Source organism: Oncorhynchus keta, chromosome 23, assembly GCF_023373465.1.
Source record: "Oncorhynchus keta strain PuntledgeMale-10-30-2019 chromosome 23, Oket_V2, whole genome shotgun sequence".
Taxonomy (NCBI): domain Eukaryota; kingdom Metazoa; phylum Chordata; class Actinopteri; order Salmoniformes; family Salmonidae; genus Oncorhynchus; species Oncorhynchus keta.
In genome coordinates this window covers 18,858,777-18,880,086 of record NC_068443.1, presented here as the reverse complement: position 1 = coordinate 18,880,086, position 21,310 = coordinate 18,858,777, and the positions used below count along the sequence as shown (strand labels likewise).

At 44.1% G+C, this 21,310-nt stretch overlaps 1 protein-coding gene across 2 annotated transcripts in view; it reads right to left on the bottom strand.

Moving 5' to 3' along the window:
- LOC118401943 (rho-associated protein kinase 1-like) overlaps positions 1 to 21,310 on the bottom strand; it is a 70,566-nt gene that overhangs the window by 23,906 nt on the left and 25,350 nt on the right. For both annotated transcript variants that reach the window (XM_035799649.2, XM_035799650.2), the window contains exons 2-10: positions 15,107 to 15,188; positions 12,889 to 12,989; positions 12,569 to 12,706; positions 12,216 to 12,391; positions 11,119 to 11,203; positions 9,204 to 9,348; positions 8,216 to 8,354; positions 7,767 to 7,858; positions 743 to 902 (exon numbers count right to left, since the gene is read on the bottom strand). In XM_035799649.2, coding sequence (XP_035655542.1) covers positions 743 to 902; positions 7,767 to 7,858; positions 8,216 to 8,354; positions 9,204 to 9,348; positions 11,119 to 11,203; positions 12,216 to 12,391; positions 12,569 to 12,706; positions 12,889 to 12,989; positions 15,107 to 15,188 — 1,118 coding nt within the window. The remainder of the gene's footprint in view (positions 1 to 742; positions 903 to 7,766; positions 7,859 to 8,215; positions 8,355 to 9,203; positions 9,349 to 11,118; positions 11,204 to 12,215; positions 12,392 to 12,568; positions 12,707 to 12,888; positions 12,990 to 15,106; positions 15,189 to 21,310) is intronic.

The window sequence follows — 21,310 nt, the reverse complement described above, 5'->3', positions numbered from 1 at the left end:
GTCCATTTATTCCCTTTTAAATTCAGGCTGTAAGAACAAAATGTGGGAAAGGTTAAGGGGTGTGAATACTTTCTGAAGGCACTGTAGTGACAACACTAGGACTACACTTCCCTGACCAACTGATGACCTGACCAAACCGTGAACACATCCCACTGGCTCAAACACGTTGTGGTTGTTATCTAGGTCAGATTACTCTCCAGTGTGAGACATTCATATGTTCATGTCTAACAAGCTCTGGGTGTAATTAGCTATATTGCTATAAAAGTTGCATTCGATTTGTGAGACTGTATAAAACAACGGCAGTACTGACAGTTCTGATGGCTCTAGCAGGTTAAGCTAGAAAGTGTCAACTTGCAGTTCACAGAATAACAGATGATTGCGCCAGCTGGTGCACCCAGACTATTTTGACTGTGGTAAGTCAGGCCTGACTATAGTATGTTGACCATGGTTAGGGCCTTGAGTTTCTCCTGAGCTGACCAGGAAGGTGATGACTGACAGTGTTGACTGTAATTGGTATTTGACTGATGAGTGTTCTCGTGAAGCCTGACAGTGTTGACTGTAGTTGGTGACGCCAGGCTAAGCGGACAGTGCCAACACACACTCTGGACACCGTTTCCCGACACAGATTAAGCCTAGTCCTGGACTAGAATGCAGTTCATGGAAATTCTCCAGGAAACATGATTCAAGCGCCTTACTGGTGACTGCTGTAGTAGTTGAAGCCTGGCTATGCTAACATACTTACTGGTGACTGCTATAGTAGGTGAACCCCACAAAGGGCAGCTGGTTGCCCACGAAGGCCTTCGGTATGGGGAAGGTCTCCTCGTCTCCCCGGTCCTCCTCAATTTCGTCAAAGTTACTGGTGTCGATGTCACTGCTCAGCTCAGGCACTACCGGGGCCGCCGCTGGAAATACAGATAGACAGGAGGTGGAGGAGAGAACAGAATCATGACTCACTGAAAGTGGGGAGCTATTCTCATAGTTTTGATGATTTTGGTACAGAGGCACATTGAGTTGAGAACTTGAGATCATGTTTTGGGGGAAACGCCAGTCAAACTGAGGCGTGTACTGCACTTTGAAACTTGCAAAGTGCAAAATAGTACACCAGTACAAGGTGATGGGAGATAAAAGTGTAAGCAACACAGTCTCAGGGGAGTTGGGATACGCAAGAAACACACTTCCATTACACACTTGTGTGTAACAAATCAAATAAACACCCCCCAAATTATTTTTACTCTACATCAGTCCCATATCAAATCAAAATTGTATTCATCACGTGCCGAATACAACTGGTGTAGACTTTACAGTGAAAGGCTTGACTACCAACTTTCCCAACAATGCAAAGTAAAAAAATAAAACAAGTAAAATGGTAACTAACAAGAGGGAAAAAAATTAAATACACAATGGATCTACAGTGGGGCAAAAAAGTATTTAGTCAGCCACCAATTGTGCAAGTTCTCCCATTTAAAAAGATGAGGCCTGTACTTTTCATCATAGGTACACTTCAACTATGACAGACAAAATGAGAAAAATCCAGAAAATCACATTGTAGGATTTTTAATGAATTTATTTGCAAATTATGGTGGAAAATAAGTATTTGGTCAATAACAAAAGTTTCTCAATACTTTGTTATATACCCTTTGTTGGCAATGACAGAGGTCAAACGTTTTCTGTAAGTCTTCACAAGGTTTTCACACACTGTTGCTGGTATTTTGGCCCATTCCTCCATGCAGATCTCCTCTAGAGCAGTGATGTTTTGGGGCTGTTGCTGTGCAACACGGACTTTCAACTCCTTCCAAAGATTTTCTATGGGGTTGAGATCTGGAGACTGGCTAGGCCACTCCAGGACCTTGAAATGCTTCTTACGAAGCCACTCCATTTCCCGGGCGGTGTGTTCGGGATCAATGTCATGCTGAAAGACCCAGCCTCGTTTCATCTTCAATGCCCTTGCTGATGGAAGGAGGTTCACTCAAAACCTCACGATACATGGCCCCATTCATTCTTTCCTTTACAGTCGTCCTGGTCCCTTTGCAGAAAAACAGCCCCAAAGCATGATGTTTCCACCCCCATGCTTCACAGTAGGTATGGCGTTCTTTGGATGAAACTCAGCATTCTTTGTCCTCCAAACACGACGAGTTGAGTTTTTACCAAAAAGTTATATTTTGGTTTCATCTGACCATATGACATTCTCCCAATCTTCTTCTGGATCATCCAAATGCTCTCTAGAAAACTTCAGACGGGCCTGGACATGTACTGGCTTAAGCAGGGGGACACGTCTGGCACTGCAGGATTTGAGTCCCTGGCGGCGTAGTGTGTTACTGATGGTAGGCTTTGTTACTTCGGTCCCCGCTCTCTGCAGGTCATTCACTAGGTCCCCCCGTATGGTTCTGGGATTTTTGCTCACCGTTCTTGTGATCATTTTAACCCCACGGGGTGAGATCTAGCGTGGAGCCCCAGATTGAGGGAGATTATCAGTGGTCTTGTATGTCTTCTATTTCCTAATAATTGCTCCCACAGTTGATTTCTTCAAACCAAGCTGCTTACCTATTGCAGATTCAGTCTTCCCAGCCTGGTGCATGTCTACAATTTTGTTTCTGGTGTCCTTTGACAGCTCTTTGGTCTTGGCCATAGTGGAGTTTGGAGTGTGACTGTTTGAGGTTGTGGACAGGTGTCTTTTATACGGATAACAAGTTCAAACAGGTGCCATTAATACAGGTAACGAGTGGAGGACAGAGAAGCCTCTTAAAGAAGAAGTTACAGGTCTGTGAGAGCCAGAAATCTTGCTTGTTTGTAGGTGACCAAATACGTATTTTCCACCATAATTTGCAAATAAATTCATTCAAAATCCTACAATGTGATTTTCTGGATTTTTTTTCTCATTTCGTCTGTCATAGTAGAAGTGTACCTATGATGAAAATTACAGGCCTCTCATCTTTTTAAGTGGAAGAACTTGCACAATTGGTGGCTGACTAAATACTTTTTTGCCCCACTGTATATAGAGGGAGTACCAGATCAATGTGTCGAGCTATATACAGGGAGTACCAGTGAATGAAGTGTGAGTGAGTGAGTGAGTGAGTGAGTGAGTGAGTAGTGTGGAGTGAGTGAACGTGTAGTGTAGTGTGGAGTGAGTGAGTGAACGTGTAGAGTGGAGTGAGTGAACTTGCACAATTGGTGGCTGACTAAATACTTTTTTGCCCCACTGTATATAGAGGGAGTACCAGATCAATGTGTCGAGCTATATACAGGGAGTACCAGTGAACGTGTAGTGTGGAGTGAGTGAGTGAGTGAACGTGTAGTGTGGAGTGAGTGAGTGAGTGAACGTGTAGTGTGGAGTGAGTGAGTGAGTGAACGTGTAGTGTGGAGTGAGTGAGTGAGTGAACGTGTAGTGTGGAGTGAGTGAGTGAGTGAACGTGTAGTGTGGAGTGAGTGAGTGAGTGAACGTGTAGTGTGGAGTGAGTGAGTGAGTGAACGTGTAGTGTGGAGTGAGTGAGTGAGTGAACGTGTAGTGTGAAGTGAGTGAGTGAGTGAGTGAGTGAGTGAACGTGTAGTGTGGAGTGAGTGAGTGAGTGAACGTGTAGTGTGGAGTGAGTGAGTGAGTGAACGTGTAGTGTGGAGTGAGTGAGTGAGTGAACGTGTAGTGTGGAGTGAGTGAACGTGTAGTGTGGAGTGAGTGAACGTGTGGAGTGAGTGAACGTGTGGAGTGAGTGAATGAGTGAGTGTGTAGTGTGGAGTGAGTGAATGTGTGAGTGAGTGAACGTGTAGAGTGAGTGAGTGAACGTGTAGAGTGAGTGAATAAACGTGTAGAGTGAGTGAGTAAACGTGTAGAGTGAGTGAGTAAACGTGTAGAGTGAGTGAGTGACTAAGTGAACGTGTAGAGTGAGTGAGTGAGTGAACGTGTAAGTGAGTGAACGTGTAGAGTGAGTGAGTGAACGTGTAGAGTGAGTGAGTGAACGTGTAGAGTGAGTGAGTAAACGTGTAGAGTGAGTGAGTAAACGTGTAGAGTGAGTGAGTAAACGTGTAGAGTGAGTGAGTAAACGTGTAGAGTGAGTGAGTAAACGTGTAGAGTGAGTGAGTAAACGTGTAGAGTGAGTGAGTAAACGTGTAGAGTGAGTGAGTGACTAAGTGAACGTGTAGAGTGAGTGAGTGAGTGAGTGAACGTGTAGAGTGAGTGAGTGAGTGAACGTGTAAGTGAGTGAACGTGTAGAGTGAGTGAGTGAGTGAACGTGTAGTGTGAGTGAGTGAGTGAACGTGTAGTGTGAGTGAACGTGTAGTGTGAGTGAACGTGTAGTGTGAGTGAACGTGTAGTGTGAGTGAGTGAGTGAACGTGTAGTGTGAGTGAGTGAGTGAACGTGTAGTGTGAGTGAGTGAACGTGTAGAGTGAGTGAGTGAACGTGTAGAGTGAGTGAGTGAGTGAACGTGTAGAGTGAGTGAGTGAGTGAACGTGTAGAGTGAGTGAGTGAGTGAACGTGTAGTGTGAGTGAGTGAGTGAGTGAACGTGTAGTGTGAGTGAGTGAACGTGTAGTGTGAGTGAGTGAGTGAGTGAACGTGTAGAGTGAGTGAGTGAGTGAGTGAGTGAGTGAGTGAGTGAGTGAGTGTGAGTGAACGTGTAGAGTGAGTGAGTGAGTGAACGTGTAGAGTGAGTGAGTAAACGTGTAGAGTGAGTGAGTGACTAAGTGAACGTGTAGAGTGAGTGAGTGACTAAGTGAACGTGTAGAGTGAGTGAGTGACTAAGTGAACGTGTAGTGTGAGTGAGTGAGTGAACGTGTAGTGTGAGTGAGTGAGTGAACGTGTAGTGTGAGTGAGTGAACGTGTAGTGTGAGTGAGTGAACGTGTAGTGTGAGTGAGTGAACGTGTAGTGTGAGTGAGTGAACGTGTAGTGTGAGTGAGTGAGTGAACGTGTAGTGTGAGTGAACGTGTAGTGTGAGTGAACGTGTAGTGTGAGTGAACGTGTAGTGTGAGTGAGTGAACGTGTAGAGTGAGTGAGTGAGTGAGTGAACGTGTAGTGTGAGTGAGTGAACATGTAGAGTGAGTGAGTGAGTGAACGTGTATAGTGAGTGAGTGAGTGAGTGAACGTGTAGTGTGAGTGAACGTGTAGTGTGAGTGAACGTGTAGTGTGAGTGAGTGAGTGAACGTGTAGTGTGAGTGAGTGAACGTGTAGAGTGAGTGAGTGAACGTGTAGAGTGAGTGAGTGAACGTGTAGAGTGAGTGAGTGAGTGAGTGAACGTGTAGTGTGAGTGAGTGAACATGTAGAGTGAGTGAGTGAGTGAGTGAACGTGTATAGTGAGTGAGTGAGTGAGTAGTGTGAGTGAACGTGTAGTGTGAGTGAACGTGTAGTGTGAGTGAACGTGTAGTGTGAGTGAACGTGTAGTGTGAGGGAGTAGTGTGAGGGAGTAGTGCGAGTGAGTGTAAGTGTAGTGCGGGTGAGTGCAAGTGTAGTGCGGGTGAGTGCAAGTGTAGTGCGGGTGAGTGCAAGTGTAGTGCGGGTGAGTGCAAGTGTAGTGCGGGTGAGTGCAAGTGTAGTGCGGGTGAGTGCAAGTGTAGTGCGGGTGAGTGCAAGTGTAGTGCGGGTGAGTGCAAGTGTAGTGCGGGTGAGTGCAAGTGTAGTGCGGGTGAGTGCAAGTGTAGTGCGGGTGAGTGCAAGTGTAGTGCGGGTGAGTGCAAGTGTAGTGCGGGTGAGTGCAAGTGTAGTGCGGGTGAGTGCAAGTGTAGTGCGGGTGAGTGCAAGTGTAGTGCGGGTGAGTGAGTGCAAGTGTAGTGCGGGTGAGTGCAAGTGTAGTGCGGGTGAGTGCAAGTGTAGTGCGGGTGAGTGCAAGTGTAGTGCGGGTGAGTGCAAGTGTAGTGCGGGTGAGTGCAAGTGTAGTGCGGGTGAGTGCAAGTGTAGTGCGGGTGAGTGCAAGTGTAGTGCGGGTGAGTGCAAGTGTAGTGCGGGTGATTGCAAGTGTAGTGCGGGTGAGTGCAAGTGTAGTGCGGGTGAGTGCAAGTGTAGTGCGGGTGAGTGCAAGTGTAGTGCGGGTGAGTGTAAGTGTAGTGCGGGTGAGTGTAAGTGTAGTGCGAGTGAGTGTAAGTGTAGTGTGAGTGTGTGTATAATGTCTAGTGACTATGCGTAGGGTCAGTGCAAGATAGTCAGTGCAGATAGTTTGGGTACCATTAATTATTATTTAGCAGTCTGGGGGTTAAAGCTGTCTTGGAGCCGATGCTTTGTTACAGTGATTGGGTTGGGTGGCTGGAGTCTTAGGCAATTTTTCAGGCCTTCCTCTGACAATGCCTGATATAGAGGTCCTGGATGGCAGGGAGCTCGGCCTAGGTGAGGTACTGGGCTGTCCGCACCCCCCTTTATAGCACTTTGAGGTCAAGGGCGGTACAATTGCCATACCAAGCGGTGATCCAGCCAATCAAGATGCTCTCGATGGTGCAGTTGTGTAACTTTTTGAGGATCTGACGGCCCATGCCAAATCTTCTCAGCCTCCTGAAGGGGAAAGGCGCTGCCTTGCAGTCTTCAAGACTGTTCAGGTGTGTGTGGACCATGTGGACCAACAGCCTCTCCCTCAATGTGAGCAAGACAAAGGCTTTTTAACAGCTTCCAAGCCATAAGACTGTTGAACAATTAATCAAGTGGCTACCGGACTATTTATATTGACCCCTGCATTTGTTTTGTACACTGCTGCTACGCTCTGTTTATCTATGCATAGTCACTTCACCCCTACCTACATGTACAAATTACCTCTAACCTGTACCCCCCCACATAGACATTGTACCGGTACCCCCTGTATATAGCCCCCTCCTTCTCCTCTAGACCTGGCAGCAGACTAACTCATCTCTGCTTATGGCAAAGTTCTGCTGTCAAATATGTCAGTCTTTCTCTCCCCTCTTAAACTGTCTCTTGTCAATCTAGACTACTTAGAGATAAAAATGCATCAACTATAAACACAAAGCATTCAGTCCGACAGTTGATACAGTGAGTTGACACAGTAGATATTCAGGTGCTTTTTATGCCTCAGAAACAGCATCCTATTCCCTATAATAATAATAATAATAATATATGCCTGAGGTGTACTACTTTGCACCTTTTCCCTATGAAGTGTAGGGAATAGGGTTCCCATTAGTCTCCCAGCTAATCATCTAGGGGAGTATCTAAAGGAGCAGCAAGGACAGCCAGTGCTGGTGGCATGGCAGGGCATGCCAGAACAGGGCTAGGGGTGGTGTGGCCAGGCCAAAGTGATGACTGCAGACCTCCAGCGTATTTAATATAAACCCAGTAAAGAGCTGCAATAGCCAGTGGATTTACATTTAGCCAAAGTGATGACTGCAGACCTCCAGCGTATTTAATATAAACCCAGTAAAGAGCTGCAATAGCCAGTGGATTTACATTTAGCCCCCCGCCTCTACTCTCTCTGCTGCAGCCGGAGAACACATCAACACTCACGCCAAGGTGCTGTTCAGTAGGGTACACCGCAGCAAAAAGCTTTGCAACTACTGGACATGACCCAGTACTGCTTTCCTCCTGTTCTCACCCTCAAAAATAAACCATCCAGGTTCAAATTGGTTTCAAACTGATAACACCACTAAAAGCGGAATCGTTGCAATCACTCAGTGTGTGGCCATGGGTTACTGAATGGATCTTATTCTGGAACTTCCTGAGACTGTCCGAAGTAGGTCAATGGGAAAACATGTATTAACACTAAAAGCAGTTTGCCAACAGAGCAGTGCGGGGGGGTTACAAACACATAGGAATCATGAAAGCGCTGCTGGTTGACCTGAACACAACTCACTCTCTCGGATGTTCTCCCATGTCCACTGGTCGTTCTTGAAGAAAGGATGCCTCTTGATCTCATCCACCCCGTTACGGCCCAGTCGCACCTCCCTAGGAACAGGGAATCAGAACAAGGTACCGTTTAATCATTCTGCAATCCACTGATAATGTCCATTGTTATACAGAGTCTATGGCTTTGAAACGAACTCTGAACACAGGAAGTGAAAGCTTTAGATGTGATTGATAGCTCTTCAAAAGAACACAGCTTGATGTCTGACTGATTACTAAGTCTAATCAAGTCAATGAGTTCATGACACTAGTCCGTTTCCATCTACTTGTCAACTAGGGAAATCATTGGTAAAACATGAATGATTTCTCTAAACAAAACAGTATAAAAATCAGGGCTTTCTGCACCACCAGTTTTTATTTCATAACCGCGCATAAAAATAAAGTCATCATCATCCTCACCTGTCAGTCAGGAAGGCACAAATGAGGTTCTTGGCATCCTTGGAGATGTCGCTGTCTTCAGGGAAGGTCAGTGCGTTCTTGTGGTTCATGATCTTACTGTACGTCCCCACCAACGAGTCAGCGTAGAACGGTGTGTCACCTACAGACACACAAAACCACAGGCAGTGAGGTTAGCTCGTGAACCCAGCCAAGACTACATATTTTCAATGGTTCTCAATGGGGGTTTGCTTAGCCTAAACGTAAACCCTTAACCATTACCCTAGTCTTGAACAAAGTTTGATACCTATACCTAGCCTCTTCCTTTAGGTTGAGGCAATGTAGGGCTGGGCGATATATTAAGGTATACTGGTATGGATTTTTACAATACAGTCTATAAAAAGGTATTCGATAGTGTTAAATAAATTAAAAGTTCTACAAATTGGACAACTGCCAGTTTTGTCCTAGTTCGGTTGAGTATAAAACAATCAGAATGGAGGAAGCCCATTAGAATCATTTGTTGCCATCCTAACTGCTAAAAATAATTTCCAAACTTTTTTTGTCTTTATTTTATTTTTATTTAACCACGCAAGTCAACTAAAAACAAATTCTTATTTACAATGACGGCCTATCAAGAGGCAAAAGGCCTCCTGTGGGGACAGGATTAAAAAAAAAATAAGTAAACACGATTCGCTACAAGTGGCCAATGTCTGAAACAAGATACTGTGTATGCAGTAAAGGAGCAACAAGATAGTATCCTTTCCAACTTCATCTTTGCATAGTATGGATTCATGGCATGATGATTACACAATATGACAAAACAAGGGGAAGATGTTATGTACTACCAGAGTCAAATAAGAGAGGGAATATAGAAGACTATCCTCAATGGTATTTTTGCTGCCTGTAAATGAATGGGAATACTCTGCTTCAGAACTACAATAGGGGTTAAAATTGTACGACCAGTTTATTTCTGATCGTAACAGCGTGAGAAAAGGTCTCTTATTGCACTCACCGACAAGCATCTCATATAGGAAGACTCCCACGGACCACCAGTCACACTCCCGGCCATAATATCCATCTCCTCCCTGGGATTTTAGTACCTCTGGCGAAATGTAGTCTGGTGTTCCCACTGCTGTGTCGCATCGGACCATACCGTCCTGAAAGAGCATTAATCTTAAACTACTATATTTATAAACACTGCTGTGTCACATTGTTCAAAGCGTATACGCTCTAAAATACATAAGCATTCATAGTTCAAGAAAACAAACAAATTGTAGGCCTAAGTGCTGATACAGTGCCTTCAGAAAGTATTCATACCCCTTGACTTATTCCACATTGTTGTAATTACTGCCAGAATTCAAAATTGATAAAATTGATTTCTCTCACCCATCTAAACACAATACCCCATAATAAGAAAGTGAAAAAAAATGTTCTTTTTTACAGAAATCTCATTTATTCACAACTCTTTGTCAATACTATGTAGGAAGTACATTTGGGGCCGATTAAAGCTTCAAGTCATCTTGGGTATCTCTCTACATCAGCTTTGCACATCTGGATGGAGATATTCTTCCTTGCAGATTTTCTCAAGCTCAGTTAAGTTCAATAGGGTGCGGCAGGAACAGCAATCTTCAAGTCTTTCCAGATTTTCAAATTAAATTTAAGTCTGGGCTTTAGCTAGACTCAAGGACGTTCATATTCCTGTTCTTAAGCCAGTACAGAGTTGCACTGGCTGTATGCTCGGTGTCATTGTCCTGTTGGAAAAGAAATCTACAACCCAGTCTAAGGTCAACTGCACCCTAAAGCAGGTTCAAGGATTTGCCTGTATTTGGCACCATTCATTGTTCTCTCTATCCTAACCAGTGGCTGCCACCACCATGCTCCACGGTAGGGATGGTGTTAGACGGGTGATGAGGTATGCCTGGTTTTCACCAGACAAAGCGGTTTCCATTCAAGCCAAAGAGTACATTTTTTTGCATCATCAGAGCACAGAATATTTTGCCTTATGATCTAAGTGTCTTTTACGTGCCTTTTTCTCAGGAGCAGCTTCCGTCTGGCCACTCTCCCATAAAGCCCAGATTGGTGAAGTGCTGCAGAGACTTTTGTCCTTCTGGCAGGTTCTCCCATCTCAGCCAAGGAACTCTTTAGTTCTGTCAGATTGGTCAATGGGTTCTTGGTCACCACCCTGACCAAGGTCATTCTTGCCTGGTTGCTCAGTTTGGTTGGATGGCCAGCTCTAGGCAGAGTCTCCATAATTTTTTCAATTTCCCCAATGATGGAGACCATTGTGCCCTTAGAAACTTTCAACACTCTAGAAATAGTTTTATAACCTTCCCCAGATATAAGAATAGTGATGAGGCAATCTGAGATCTACGGACAGTTCATTGGACGTCATGGTAATGTTTTTGCTTTGACATGCACTGTCAACTGGGACCTTAGAAACACACCTGTCTATCTAAATCATGTCCAACCAATTGAATAGGCAACAGGTGGACAAATTGTAGTGATCAACAATGATCAAAGGAAATGTGATACAGTTGATCTCAATTTGGAGTGTCATACAAAGGTCTGTGAATATTTATGTAAATTAGATAGACACATTTCATTTTCATGAACATGTTTTCACTGTCATTATGGGTCATTGTGTGTAGATGGGTGAAGGGAAAAAAATCATTTTTAATTCAGGCTGTTACAACAAGTCCAGGGGTATGAATACTTTCTGAAGGCACTGTGTGTAAGATGAAGAATGCTAAGTAAATGCGTTAAAAGTTGGAAATATTGATAAACCATCACTAAGATGAATTAAATAGAGCATTTGGAAGCAGCAAACAGTTTAAACTCTTAAACAACAGTCTACTCTACAGGGTGATAGTGTCAACTAACTTCTCATTATCAGTCACGGTGCGTTGGAAGGCTAGTGCGATAGCTACCTTGTTCATTTTCATACAGGTCCCAAAGTCTGCCAACTTCAAGTGGCCTGCTTTGTCTAGCAACATGTTATCAGGCTTCACGTCCCTGAAAGACAGAAAAAGACACTTAAGGGATAATCAACAAGAGGCTATGCGTTCTCTGGATTATAATGAATGACGTGGGAGATGTCTTCCACGACGCGCTAGCGGAGTGGAACTGACCTTCAATGGAGTTGCATTAGTTTGAAGAGAACGCATAAAGCCTTAAGTTGATTGTCCCTTTAATACCATGGCGATAATTTAACACATTTGCCGGTAGAAATTTGTTCATTTGCCACTAGAAATGTGTCCAACATCCACTGAAGTAGCTAGCAAGTTGACAAGAGTGACCGTAGTTGCCTTGGTAACCAAAAAAACAGACTTGCTAGTTTAACAAACCAAGGCATCAGTCCTAGCTTGCCATTATAAAATAGAATTCAACAACGGCAATAATGTTTTCAATTCGATTTTGCTTTCAACAGCAGCTCAAACACAGAACATGTAAGAATTAACTATAGCCATTGAATTCTACCGTGCAAATATACTGTGCGTTATAATGAAATAATGCATGCCCTAGAATGCCCTTCAAGCCAATCAGATGGAGTATTCAACGATGCCATTTTATAAAGTAATTTGTAAAATGGGTGGTTTGAGCCCTGAATACTGATTGGCTGACAGCCGTGGTATATCAGACCGTATACCACGGGTATGTAACAAAGCATTTATTTTTACTGCTCCAATTACATTGGTAATCAGCTTACAATAGCAATAAGGCACCTTTGGGCTTTGTGGTACATGGCCAATATACCACGGCTAAGGGCTGTTGGCACTCCGCAACCCTTCAGGCCTTATTGCTAAAATAACAAACCAGCAGTTCTTGAACCTAAAACCTGATTATACAAGCAAAGCATTCTCAAACCAACTACAGTACATTAAACAGGTGATTTAAGTTCCTGTCAAGGAGGCTTTAGACGGGTGGAGAAAACTGCCACTACAGAAAAGAGGAAGTAGAGACACACTAGAGCCACCTTTACAATAGAAGAGAAGGAGTCCAGTACCAGTAACGGCAACAGTAGTACCTGTGTATGAATCCCATGGCGTGGATCCCGTCCAGAGCCAGCACCACCTCGGCGGTGTAAAAGCGGGCCCACTTCTCGGGGACGTCATAGTTGCTCATTAAGTTGACCAGGTCTCCGCCGGGCATGTACTCCATCACCATGTAGAGGTAACGGTCGTCCTGGAACGCATAAAACAGCTGTGGGGGGGTTAGTGACCAAACATCATGAGGAATGAAGAGGAAAGCAAAAAAATAAATAAAATTGCATTACAATTGCCTGAATCTCAATCACTGTGCTTCCTTACAGATTATTCCTAGTAGGCAAAGTTGAGAACGAAACTAAGGTGTCGCTATAAACAACTATGCGTTCCATACCTGCACCACCAGGGCGCTGTTGGCAAAGGCCATGATGTCCCTCTCCTCCCAGAAGAAAGCAGAGTCCGACCTCTTTATCATCTCAAACTTGCTAAGCAGCTTCATGGCATACACCTTCATCGTGGCTTTGTGTCTTACCTGGGAGAGAGGAGAGAGTCTAGTTAGGGCGAATGGCTTGTGTCAAGCCAAACCTATAGCCATATAATAATAATGTTATACTTCTATATCTGTCTGCACTAGATGTATGAAGGAAAAGCAGACAGAAAAAAGTTTGTGATTCATGCAGGACAATTTAGCATAACCATAATGGCAATCCTCACCAACTGCACTTCTCCAAACGCCCCCCTCCCGATAACCTTGACCACCTCATAGTCCTCTGCTTTCATCCGCAGGTCCCGGATCTTACTGATGGTGTCCTTATCTAAATAAGAGAAGTGGAGAGATGACATTAAAAGGAAACTTGTTAGAAAAGGGTAGATTAGTAAATTACTGAAGGGACTTTGTCCACCGCATTAGGCAGAGAATACAAAAATAAAACAGCAGATGAAAATCTGTAATAACAACATCACTAGATATCTGAAGTACAGGTACCATTGAACTTGGATGTTACATAGACACCAGTTAACCTTGACCAGTGATCCATGCCTTAGGACTACCTGGCCTGATGACTCCTTGCTGTCCCCAGTCCACCTGACGGTGCTGCTGCTCCAGTTTCAACTGTTTTGCCTGCAGCTATGAAACCCTGACCTGTTCACCGGACATGCTACCTGTCCCAGACCTGCTGTTTTCAACTCTCTAGAGACAGCAGGAGCGGTAGAGATACTCTGAATGATCAGCTATGAAAAGCCAACTGACATTTACTCCTGAAGTGCTGATCTGTTGCACCCTCGACAACCACTGCGATTATTATTATTTGACCCTGCTGGTCATCTATGAACATTTGAACATCTTGGCCATGTTCTGTTATAATCTCCACCCTGCACAGCCAGAAGAGGACTGGCCACCCCTCATAGCCTGGTTACTCTCTAGGTTTCTTCCTAGGTTCCGAGCCTTTCTAGGGAGTTTTTCCTAGCCACCGTGCTTCTACATCTGCATTGCTTGCTGTTTGGGGTTTTAGGCTGGGTTTCTGTACAGCACTTTGTGACATCAGCTGATGTAAGAAGGGCTTTATAAATACATTTGATTGATAGATTGATCCTTGACATGCTGTCTACATTTGGGTTGCATACAGTTGAGAGAGATATTCATACCATCCCAGGATGTGTTTTTTTCTGGCAGACAAAGCAGTGAAAGAAACCTCTGTCTTTGAGCTGATGGGATTTCTCCACTGACTGCTTTACAGAGTGTTACAGTACTGAGAGCCTATCTGATGTAACAACTCTGGCCTCCCTGCCCTAGGGAAGATCATATTCAGACAAATTTGGTCATAGCTGAACAGGAGGGGTAGTTTTTCTATTTGCATGGTTCACAACTGGCACAAGAATGCATGGGAAAAAACGGGGGCTGAGTGCAGTGCATCAGAGTTCAATTGATCTAAAAAAAATAAGGCCAAGGACTAGAACTATTCAAATGAGACCATTTTGAATGCAGTTGTTTCCCGCAGTTACGGTTTCAGGGTTTCATAACTAAAAATACATGATCGAGTAAAGTAAATGATTGAGAAGTGATTAAAAAAAAAGTGCAATAAAAAAATACATTTTTTTACAAGCATTTTAAACATGATTTTATTCCCACATGCTTGGACTAAAATATGGAGGGAGAAAATCAAATCACTTGTTTGTACTGTCCGCGGAGATGTTGGCTAATGTGATTGAGTGTAGCCTAGACATATTGGCTACTGGTCTCATACAGAATATGATTAGTCTACATGTCATGGGTTAGTAGTATAAGGAGGAGAGCACTAGCAGTACAAAGAGCACAGACCCCCTGAAGGGATGACATTGGCCCTTTCACAAAACAGCTAGCCCAATGCCATAATGTCCTTCAAGGCCTCTCCAACATTGAAAGTACCCAGCAAGACTAACTGAACAAATAGCCTGTGATTAGATGTAGCCCCAAGGCTTTACAGTAGCTCGTATTGACCGTTTATTTCCAATATGGGGAACAGTTTGTGAAGAATTGTCCTCATCTATAGTAGATGCTTTACTACCATTGTAGTCACATACAATATATAACCATATTCATAAACTAATGACATGCCAAAGTTGCAGACAGTCCTTGTGCTAAAATGCCACAACCTCTAAGTTCCAGTCATACAGACATGGTGGTCCCCCAGTCTGAGGGGGACACGATGAGGGTCACCAGCCACTCATTAAAGACCTTTTGTTGAGGACACCGAGTAGACTGAGCTGCAGACACAATAGTGCCATGGAATGTATAGAGGCGAGGCGGTGACCCTAAAAACAGCCTCCACTCTCTCCAGTCTGCCTGCGGGTGCGTGTGCGTGTGTTCTACAAATATGATGTAAGTGACAGAGATTCTGCACAAAGGGAGGAGGACATATGCGGGAGAGGAACCTTGTGTAGGCTAGCTACTTACATCTATTCAAGAAGTTGTCGATGCTTTTGTTTTTTCTCAGGGCTGGAAAGTCAAGGTCGTACACCAACGCGTCCAAGCCATCCTAGAGAGAACGAAGAGAAGCATTAATAGAAAGCATAGATTTCAAAAACTAAGACCACAACTGGGGCAAATACTCTAACCAGTTCACTACTAGCACTATGTAGCTAGCCTACAGTAGAACTAATATATGGTGCAAAGCATGTTACCTGGAGGTTATAGGCTATAACCCAGCTAAAGGCCAAACCGTCACAATAAGCAACCTTGCAAGCAGTAGCCTCAAACTGGCTTAGGCAACAGTGGCCAAGGTTCAGCTAATCACAAACAAAATATCCTAATTCTGTGCCACTTGTAGCTTAAACGGTTATAATGTAATTAAACCGATTAATAGCAGATCTGATGACAGGTTTAAAAGGGTCGCGTTTTATAACTGTGTTTAGGGAGATTTGGACTCTATAAAAAAACACCAAGTCACATTCAATTATAGGGCTAGTGTTACACTACACACAATCATAGCAATGGTGTGACGTCAAACATCTGACTATCTGGTCTTCAACAAAACAATGGACAGAGCCTATTCAGTCATTTGGAACAGCTCATTACCATACTGCAAGATTTCAAAAAAGACCTCAGGATGATGTACATTAGAAACAAATTATCTATGGCCAGCTTAGCCACAGGCATTGGGCGTCACACAGGAATTGAGACTCTATTCAACACCCAGCAGCAACTCCTCAAAACAGCAACTGAAGTAGCATAAAGCCCTTCATCTGTGGGTCGTGATGATTTCCTGAACTTCTTGGGTCAGGGAGCTCTTCAATGCAAACGTGTCTGGTTGACAGTATTCCTAACTGACACTCAACTTGGCAGGGTATAGACATTTAGCACCTTAACTCAAATGGACCTAGTATGTGGAAAAGTATGTAAACGTTGCAGTGACAGACAGTTCTCTCTACAGCTCATCATGACATAAGGTCACCCATATGATTATATTACTCCAACATGATGATTAACCCCCAATCATCGCCCAGCTGTGAACATAAGGGTCCTCCTTAGAGCCTGGGTCCGGCCCTGTTTGGGCAGAAGTGGCCGGCAGACCAGCGGGATTTAACCTAATCTTCCTTAATCCAGGATGTCTCACACAGAGGGCAGTCGCACATCACAAAGATCGCAGTTGTAGCCAGGGCCTATAACGGGACAAGTATGGTTCAGTTGTATCCAGGGCCTATAACAGGACAAGTATGGTTCAGTTGTAGCCAGGGCCTATAACAGGACAAGTATGGTTCAGTTGTATCCAGGGCCTATAACAGGACAAGTATGGTTCAGTTGTATCCAGGGCCTATAACAGGACAAGTATGGTTCAGTTGTATGCAGGGCCTATAACAGGACAAGTATGGTTCAGTTGTATCCAGGGCCTATAACAGGACAAGTATGGTTCAGTTGTATCCAGGGCCTATAACAGGACAAGTATGGTTCAGTTGTATCCAGGGCCTATAACAGGACAAGTGTGGTTCAGTTGTATCCAGGGCCTATAACAGGACAAGTGTGGTTCAGTTGTATCCAGGGCCTATAACAGGACATGTGTGGTTCAGTTGTATCCAGGGCCTATAACAGGACAAGTATGGTTCAGTTGTATCCAGGGCCTATAACAGGACATGTATGGTTCAGTTGTATCCAGGGCCTATAACAGGACATGTATGGTTCAGTTGTAGCCAGAGCCTATAACAGGACATGTATGGTTCAGTTGTAGCAAGGGCCTATAACAGGACATGTATGGTTCAGTTGTAGCAAGGGCCTATAACAGGACATGTATGGTTCAGTTGTAGCCAGGGCCTATAACAGGACATGTATGGTTCAGTTGTAGCCAGAGCCTATAACAGGACATGTATGGTTCAGTTGTAGCAAGGGCCTATAACAGGACATGTATGGTTCAGTTGTAGCAAGGGCCTATAACAGGACATGTATGGTTCAGTTGTAGCAAGGGCCTATAACAGGACAAGTATGGTTCAGTTGTAGCCAGGGCCTGGCCTATAACAGGACATGTATGGTTCAGTTGTAGCCAGAGCCTGGCCTATAACAGTACATGTATGGTTCAGTTGTAGCCAGAGCCTATAACAGGACATGTATGGTTCAGTTGTAGCCAGAGCCTATAACAGGACATGTATGGTTCAGTTGTAGCCAGAGCCTGGCCTATAACAGTACATGTATGGTTCAGTTGTAGCCAGAGCCTATAACAGGACATGTATGGTTCAGTTGTAGCCAGAGCCTGGCCTATAACAGTACATGTATGGTTCAGTTGTAGCAAGGGCCTATAACAGGACATGTATGGTTCAGTTGTATCCAGAGCCTATAACAGGACATGTATGGTTCAGTTGTATCCAGAGCCTATAACAGGACATGTATGGTTCAGTTGTAGCCAGGGCCTATAACAGGACATGTATGGTTCAGTTGTAGCCAGGGCCTATAACAGGACATGTATGGTTCAGTTGTATCCAGAGCCTATAACAGGACATGTATGGTTCAGTTGTAGCAAGGGCCTATAACAGGACAAGTATGGTTCAGTTGTAGCCAGGGTCAGGCCTTGGCTTCCCCACAAGTGAGAAGGAACCTTACCCTTCATTATTCTGAACGAGTCGGGCCTAGATGTAATGTCTTATGTTCTATGACTCCTGAGCACAGGACTTTCACCTTTGTCTACCTAGCTGACTTAAACAAGCAATCTGTGCAAAAACAAAAAACAGATGACACTTCAAGACAAAGGCCCGACCCTCCTCCTGCATCCTAATGGGTAAAAACAAAACAAAAAGGACATGGTGAATCAGCTGCAGCTCAGACAAGCAGATGAACCCTCTTAAGTAACTCCTCTGATGGCTTCTGATGGTGTAACAGTGTTTGTGGTGGTCATGGCCTCTTTAGAGTAGCAGGCATGAAGACTGAAATAACACCCCAGGGAAAGAGATGGAGGAAAGAAAACTAGATATTCAAAGGGGGGCGAGAGTGTAGAGTAAGAAAAATGGGAGAGCTGGCTAGATCAGCCCACCCATTAGTCATGGCTGAACTGAGGATAGGCATAGATTTCACAGCAGCTCTTCTAAATGGTGGGCTGAGTGTTTCATAAAGAGGGGAAAATGGGGCCTTGTATGTGACCATGGTGCAGAGCAGATGAGAAAGCCTATCCCCCTCATCCTCCCTCCCTGCCGCAGAGAACTCTGGACGGTCGCAGTTCGCATTCCTCAACAGGACTCTACACGTCAGAGTGCTATTTTTAAGTATGTGGCCAAACAAGTTCAACGAAATGCTGAACAAAAATTGTAATTGTACAAAAGTCACAAAGTGAGGCAGGCCCCTTCTTTTCAATGCCAACTGTACTGGTTCAGTTTCTTTACCCTTGGCATGATAGTGACAACTCCACCCATACTGGTTCAGTTTCATTATCCTTTTCACACCATCAAACCAACTCCAACCGTACTGGTTCAGTTTCATTACCCTTTTCACACCATCAAGCCAACTCCAACCGTACTGGTTCAGTTTCATTACCCTTTTCACACCATCAAGCCAACTCCAACCGTACTGGTTCAGTTTCATTACCCTTTTCACACCATCAAACCAACTCCAACCGTACTGGTTGTTTCATTACCCTTTTCACACCATCAAGCCAACTCCAACCGTACTGGTTCAGTTTCATTACCCTTTTCACACCTTCAAGCCAACTCCAACCGTACTGGTTCAGTTTCATTACCCGTTTCACACCATCAAGCCAACTCCAACCGTACTGGTTCAGTTTCATTCCCCATTTCACACCTTCAAGCCAACTCCAACCGTACTGGTTCAGTTTCATTACCCTTTTCACACCATCAAGCCAACTCCAACCATACTGGTTCAGTTTCATTACCCTTTTCATGCCATCAAGCCAACTCCAACCATACTGGTTCAGTTTCATTACCCTTTCACACCATCAAGCCAACTCCAACCATACTGGTTCAGTTTCCTTACCCTTTTCATGTCATCAGTACTGTTACAGATGTTTATTTTTTTCCAGCTTGATTCTAGACACTATGGTGGATGTGTAACTAAGCCAACACGGTCGAGAACTTGGCTCAGCTCAGTAGTGTGAAAAGGGTATAACGGAGAACCAGAGGTGTGTGGACCCAGCTGCCCTGGGAAGAAACACGCTCAGGACTCCCAGTCTATCTGCTTTCCAAGCACAGGAGGGGAATGGTGCAGCAACTAGTGATAACAAAAAGGCCACTAAAATATGCAGTTGTCACACAACCGATTATGATTTATCAATGCAGATACCAATTATTGGAGGACCAAAAATAGCACATACCGATTAAGTCAGCCGATTTTGTATTTATTTATTTGTAATAATGACAATTACAACATTACTGAATGAACACTTATTATAACACATAAATAAAATCAATTTAGCCTCAAATAAATAATGAAACATTGTTCAATTTGGTTTAAATAATGCAAAAACAAAGTGTTGGAGAAGAAAGTAAAAGTGCGATATGTGCCATGTAAGAAAGCTAACGTTTAAGTTCCAAGAAGTTTTAGGTTGTAGTTATAGGACTATTTCATTAACCTTTTGACTATTGGATGTTCTTATAGGCACTTTAGTATTGCCAGTGTAACAGTATAGCTTCCATCCCTCTCCTGGGCTCAAACCAGGAACACAACGACAACAGCTGCCCTCGAAGCAGCGTTACCCCTTGCAGAGCAAGGGGAACAACCACTCCAAGTCTCAGAGCGAGTGACGTTTGAAGCGCTATTAGCACGCACCCCTCTAACTAGCTAGCCATTTCACGTCGGTTACACCAGCCTAATCTCGGGAGTTGATAGGCTTAGGCCGTGCTTTTACACCTGCATTGTTTGCTGTTTGGGGTTTTAGGCTGGGTTTCTGTACAGCACTTTGAGATATCAGCTGATGTACGAAGGGCTATATAAATAAATTTGATTTGATTTGCTTTGCTTAAAGTCATAAACAGCTGCTGGCAAACGCACAAAAGTGCTGCTTGAATGAATGCTTACGAGCCTGCTGCTGCCAACCATCGCTCAGTCAGACTGCTCTATCAAATCATATAACATAATAACACACAGAAATACGATCCTTAGGTCATTAATATGGTCGATTCCGGAAACTCACCTCGAAAACAAGACGTTTATTCTTTCAGTGAAATACGGAACCGTTCCCTATTTTATCTAACAGGTGGCATCCATAAGCACTAGCGTCTCCTGTGGCAGGCCGGGCGCAGTGCACGCTAGCCAGGTGCACGGTGTTTCCTCCGACACATTGTTGCGGCTGGCTTCCGGGTTGGATGCGCGCTGTGTTAAGAAGCAGTGCAGCTTGGTTGGGTTGTGTTTCGGAGGATGCATGGCTTTCAACCTTAGTCTCTCCCGAGCCCGTACGGGAGTTGTAGCGATGAGACAAGATAGTAACTACTAACAATTGGATACCACGAAATTGGGGAGAAAAGGGGGTCAAATTTAAAAATATATATATTTCTTCATTGATTTCATGAACTGTGTTTAAGATTAATATGTTAACATGGGCTATTTGTGGCACTTCTGGGATGCTTATTTGTTTTCGTTGCTTTACTGGGAAGCTTAGCAGAAGTAAATATGCTCATGTTATTTAGTACAGGGTGAGCTGCACACAGTGGACTTTCTACTAGGGCACACCGCCTCAGTGCTAACAGTATACCCCCAGTTCATAGGCGCATGATTACTGTTTACAATGGTTGTAGTACCAGCAGAGGCATTCAGGGCAGTTAGAGGGACAGACATGAGGTTACTTACATTGTGTCTACCGACTCCCCTGGTATAATGTGCATTTGCTGAAGCATTATGACAACTCAGCGTCACAATGGTAGGGATTAAATGAGCTGGGCTTGGGTCATTGATAAATCATTGTCTGAACGCAGCTGTATGATGCTGTGTAAGGATCCAGGAAAGCAAATGATTGGGGTGGATCCCACCTTATTAAACGTATTTAGTTTCCAAAAGGTATCGAAAAAGTTGAAAGTTACACCCACTGTGTTGCAATAATCACGTAGCCAGTTGTGAAGAGAAAGAATCCTACTAAAGCATCCAGAGATGGCAGAGGGCCAGATATGATGGGTATTTGATTAGTGTTTAGCAGAGAGTCACTGAGCTCTTTAAAATCCAGTTTCAACTGTTCAG